This window comes from Bubalus kerabau, chromosome 19 (assembly GCF_029407905.1).
Source record: "Bubalus kerabau isolate K-KA32 ecotype Philippines breed swamp buffalo chromosome 19, PCC_UOA_SB_1v2, whole genome shotgun sequence".
NCBI classification, from domain to species: domain Eukaryota; kingdom Metazoa; phylum Chordata; class Mammalia; order Artiodactyla; family Bovidae; genus Bubalus; species Bubalus kerabau.
In genome coordinates, this window is record NC_073642.1 from 35369370 (window position 1) to 35374002 (window position 4633).

The 4633-nt window shown below is 54.4% G+C and overlaps 1 protein-coding gene across 3 annotated transcripts; it reads right to left on the reverse strand.

The window, feature by feature from the left end:
* Nucleotides 1-374: 374 nt before the first annotated feature.
* On the reverse strand, nucleotides 375-3744 carry LOC129633819 (granzyme B-like). 3 transcript variants are annotated; one of them, XM_055555752.1, is made up of 5 exons: nucleotides 3690-3744; nucleotides 2296-2443; nucleotides 1682-1817; nucleotides 1419-1484; nucleotides 375-589 (listed from the first exon to the last, which is right to left on the reverse strand). In XM_055555752.1, the coding sequence occupies exons 1-5, from the start codon at nucleotides 3742-3744 to the stop codon at nucleotides 446-448; spliced, it is 549 nt and encodes a 182-aa protein (XP_055411727.1). In that variant the 3' UTR covers nucleotides 375-445. The 3 variants fall into 3 exon arrangements, with proteins under 3 accessions (XP_055411727.1, XP_055411726.1, XP_055411728.1); XM_055555751.1 differs by having other exon boundaries at nucleotides 1227-1484; XM_055555753.1 differs by lacking the exon at nucleotides 1419-1484.
* Nucleotides 3745-4633: the final 889 nt, after the last annotated feature.

Sequence of the window (4633 nt, forward strand, 5' to 3'; positions counted from 1 at the left end):
TGAAGCCCCAGGCTGTGCTCTTGGTGTTGGGGACCCATGGTGTGACCCACTCCTCCCTGCCATGTACACAGAGCAAGGAGCTAAGGAGCTCACCCTGAGCCCCAGGACCAGAGAGGTTCATGTTTTTCCCTGATGGTGCTCAGCTTCAGCCCTGGCGGGAGGGCCGGCCCTGGAAGACAGGTGTGGGTAAGCAGACCTGGGTGACAGCTTTGCATGGGGTTTAGGGGAAGAGATGGTGGGAGGGGGGAGAGGAGGAGCAGAAAACAGCAGAATCCTGTCATTGCCTTTCTAAGCACAGACTAGATGCGCGTGAATAAGAGTCAGAGAATAAACAAGCAACCAGCCCTTCGAGCTCTGCTGAGAGACATTTATTGAGCTGTGGGCACCCCCAACCCCGCAGTGTGATTCTGGATCAGCCCCAGGAGAGATGGTCTGGTTCCTGCAGTCAGAGGCTTTTCATGGTTTTCTTTATCCAGGGCAGGAAACTTGAGACTTTGGTGAAGGCCCGTGGAGTTGATCCATCTCTTTTTCCATAAGAGACAATGCCCTGGGCCACATTGTCACACACGAGAGGGCCCCCGGAGTCCCCCTGAGGACAGAGAAGGGGAAGGACTGAGTCTGCTCTCCTCCCGGTCCTGCCCTCTCTCCCACCCTGCCATTTCAAGACCCCTCTCTGAGAAGGCCACTTCGCAAGGCCTCCATGTGTGAGACAAGTGAGCAAGGCAGGTCTATGGGCCCCCCGCTGCCAAGCCCTGACTGGACATTGTCCCTGCTTCACTTCCCCCAGGGGGCAGCTCCTTCTCTGCCCCCAGGTCTCTGTCCCCTCTCTCTCTAGATGCTGGGGGCTACTGGCTCCAGGCTGCTGTTAGGACAGGGAAGCAGGTGGGCGGGCTGACACTCATCAGGGAGGGTGAGCTCAGTAAGCAGGTGGGTTCCAGCTCTGAGCAGGCACCTGGACTGAACCACCTCCCACTCAGGAAGCCTGGTTTTCTAACACCTGAGCCTCAGTGCGTGACAGATTCTCCCTTCCAGAGGAGCGCCAGGTTGGGATTCACTGCAGGTCTTGTGTGGCTTGCAGAGGCTCTAGGTCCTCCCAGCTCCGGCTGTTCCCCCTTTTACTCCTGGAGAGAGGTCCCAAGCCTAGAGGGTGAGGCGGTCCCCAGGTCCCAGATCTTCTGCCAACACCCTTCTCCCCAGATTCAAGCAAGGTAGGCTGTGATTCTCACCTGAAAGGAAGCTTTCTTTGTCTTTGGGTCCCCCACACACAGCTGGATGGCACGGTTATAATAGTTGTGTAAGTAGGCCTCACACTTTCCATCCTCCTGCACGGTCAGCTTTACCTCCTGCAGTGTGTCAGCGTAGGTGCCCGTGGAGTCCCGCCCCCAGCCGGCCACGCTGCACGTCTGTCCTGGCTTCACCCGGGCCTTGGCCCTGGGCAGACTGAGGGGCTTCACAGCTGATGTCTGCTTGGCCTCTCTCTCCAGCTATGGGAAGAGACAAGAGTCTGGCTCAGCCAGTGGTCCCTGAGCCTGGACACGGCAATGACGCTGATGTGTCTCCCCTCTCTCCTGAGCCACAGGGATGGGTCAGGCAGCCAGGATGAGAAGGAAGAAAGGGGTAGGAGGTCCTGGGAGGGAAAACGAGCTGATCCCAGGAGGGCATGAGAAGCAGGGCGGTTTACCTTTAATAACATGATGTCATTGGAGAAGGTCTTAGGATTATAGTCTGGGTGGCTGATGGCTGTTCTCACCCGGATGACCTGCTGGGTCCTCTCCTGCTGTTTGATGTTGTGGGCCCCCAGGGTGACGTTGATTGAGCTGCACAGAGCAGGAGATGGGGGTCACAGCCTCAGGGTTTACAGCCCTGGAGCCATGAAGGGCAGGTGACTCCAGGGCAAGGCTCCCACTGAGGGGAAGTGCGGGTACCAGGAGGGCCCTGGGGGCTAAGCTGTCTGTACTGTCTGTTTCTTGGCAGCCAAGGTCAGATTCTGGAGCCACTGGGAAGAGCACAGCTGTTCTCCATGGGCAGTTAGCCCTAGGAACACATGTGAAGTTGCATTGGTTTGCATTCTGATATCCAGGCGCGCCCTATGTCTCATCTCTCTCACTTCAGGAACGCCTCCGGCAGTGACCTTCCCTCTTTCTCACCCTCTCACTCTCCTGCCGCCCTCTTTCTTGCCCTCCCAGGAGCCCTCCTGGCTCAATGTTCCTAACAGCCTGGTTGCTCCTGGAGAAAAAAGGCAGGGCTCCCTTGCAAGGGTGTTCAGAAAGGTACGGGCTACCTGCTGCTCCTCACCTTCCGTGGCAGTGAGCGGCTGTCAGCACGAAGTCCTGTCGAACCAGGAACCCACCGCACCTACTCTGGACATCCTGATTCCAGTATTGAAGATAGGCCATGTAGGGGCGGGAGTGGGGCTTGGCTTCATGGCCCCCGATGATCTCCCCTGAAGGAAAAGGGCTGTTCTGCTTGTGTGCCCCCACTGAGTGTACCTTGTTGGCATCGGCTTCATGTTCAGGACTGCTGGGCACTGGGGAGTCCAGCCTGGCCTGGAGTTGGTGGGGCAGGAGGAGGCTGGGAAGGGGGCTCAACTTCCTCCTCTAGAACAGAGCAGCTGTCTGGGTCTGCGAATCTGTCTCCCACACATAATTGCAGGTGAGCATAGAATCTGCCTGCAATGCAGGAGACTCAGGTTCGATATCTGGGCTGGGAAGATCTCCTGGAGCAGAGAATGGCAACCCACTCCAGTATTCTTGCCTGGAGAATTCCATGGACAGAGGAGACTGGTGGGCTACAGTCCTTGGAGTCTCAAAGAGTCAGACAGGACTGAGTGACTAACACTTTCACTTTTCATACCTGTCCTAGGGATAGCAAAGTCCTAGAGGCTTCTGAAAATTCCTCCCCCACCTGTGCTTCATTCCAGGTGAGTTTCTAAGGGCCCCATTACCCTATTTTATTCAGGATAGCCCTGTTTTCCAGGGCACAGGAATTCAGAGTAGGGACCTAGATGTCACCATAGCCTCTTTCCCAGGGCCTGACTGGTAGTAAGTGCACAATGAGTATTTGTTGGCTGCATGAAGGAGTGACCACGCCCCTCCTGCATCCTCCCTGCTCACAATGGGCCTCTGGGTGGGGGCTGTTGGTATGGCCACTGCTAGTGGGCTTCTGGGAAGCAGAGCAGTTCAGGTCTACCAAACATTGGCTTCATCCTTTAAAGAGAGAAGCCCCTGATGGCCTGGGAAGGGAAGTCAAGTTGGGTAAAGGGCCTGTGGGTCCTAGGGATTGAGCACACACAGAGGCACCAACTCCAGGGTCTGCCAAGCAGATGCTGAGGTAACTAGAAGCAGAGGCCAGACCCACTCTGCCCTCTTCAGGGGCAATTTAATATTTTCTTTTCTCCAGTTTGTGACCATCTGCCATCACTTCTGGGAAATTTCCACTTTCCAGATGGCAGAGGTAGGGCTGGAGGAGGGGCTGGTACCCACTGGCTCCTCTTGAGAGCAGGCTTTGCTCTGTTGTTCCTGCTGGTGGTTTATCCAGCATCGTACTCCCTGCTATGAGGTGGGATGGCAGCTGGTGTTCTGAATGTTCCTGCCTGCTGGATAGCTAGATCAGGGACATGCAGAATGGGCAGGACCTCTGTGCCACCTGGGGGATGGGGTTGGGCCCCTAGGATGGGGATGGTCACTCACCTGCCTTTGCCCTGGGTGTCAGGAGAAAGGCCACCAGGAGCAGGAGAGGCTTCATCTTCCTAGAAAAACTGCTCAGGATGGAGATGCTGGCACTACCTCCTGGCTCTCTTTCAGATCCCCCAGTCTCTTGGAGAGAAATGCAGTGTCAGTGGACTCAGTGATCTCGTGTTCCCCTCTGGATTTGCGATGCTTCATCCTAAAAGCTTTCTATGAAAGCTTGCCCCACCCCCACTCCATCTGCCTGATGACGTTCTCTGGGTGGTTGTGTGAGAAACATACAGTGACCACACCAGTACCCACAAATGATGACTCAGAGCAGACCACTTGTTCCAGCCCAGAGCAGGAACCCAAGAGTACAAGGTGGGGACTGTAGGGTGTGGTATCGACCAGTAGAGGTAGTAGAGCCCAGAAACCGGAGTCCCCAGTGGTAGAACCATCAGGGCCTCATTTCCATGCTGCTAAGTCCACACGATAATTTCTTGAGCAGATGTGGGTTTAAGCTCTTCTCTGTGTTATGACCAAACACACTGGAGATGCCTCTCCTTCCCTTAGAGAGCTGACAATCTGCTGGAGGAGAAAGAAACATCCATGACCACAGTGCAGCATGGGAAGGGCTGTGGTCCAGGGATGCACAGAGCTTGACTGCCACCTACTAAGTCCATATAGTCATCCACTCATCATCTTAACTTCCTTTCTAACACATGTACACCCATGGCTGATTCATGTCAATGTATGGCAAAACCACTACAATATCGTAAAGTAATTAGCCTCCAATTTAAATAAATTAAAAAAACCAAAAACCAAAAGACCCCCACCATTTTAAAAAATTACAAATGCTCAGAGTGAGAGTCCATTTCTCTTGCCATGTTTTGCAAACAAATGTAATGCACTCGACATTTATTGGCCTAATTTAACGAATCACTATGGCTCTAGAAACTGAATCT

Bases quoted from the DNA above. Each gene is read 5' to 3' on its own strand.
- LOC129633819 (XM_055555751.1), bottom strand. From the start codon at position 3,744: ATGAAGCCTCTCCTGCTCCTGGTGGCCTTTCTCCTGACACCCAGGGCA. The intron at 2,444-3,689 runs GTGAGTGACCAT...CTTTTCCTTCAG, and splicing joins GACACCCAGGGCAAAGGCAG to GGGAGATCATCGGGGGCCAT. The intron at 590-1,226 runs GTGAGAATCACA...CTCTGTCCTCAG, and splicing joins CAAAGAAAGCTTCCTTTCAG to GGGGACTCCGGGGGCCCTCT.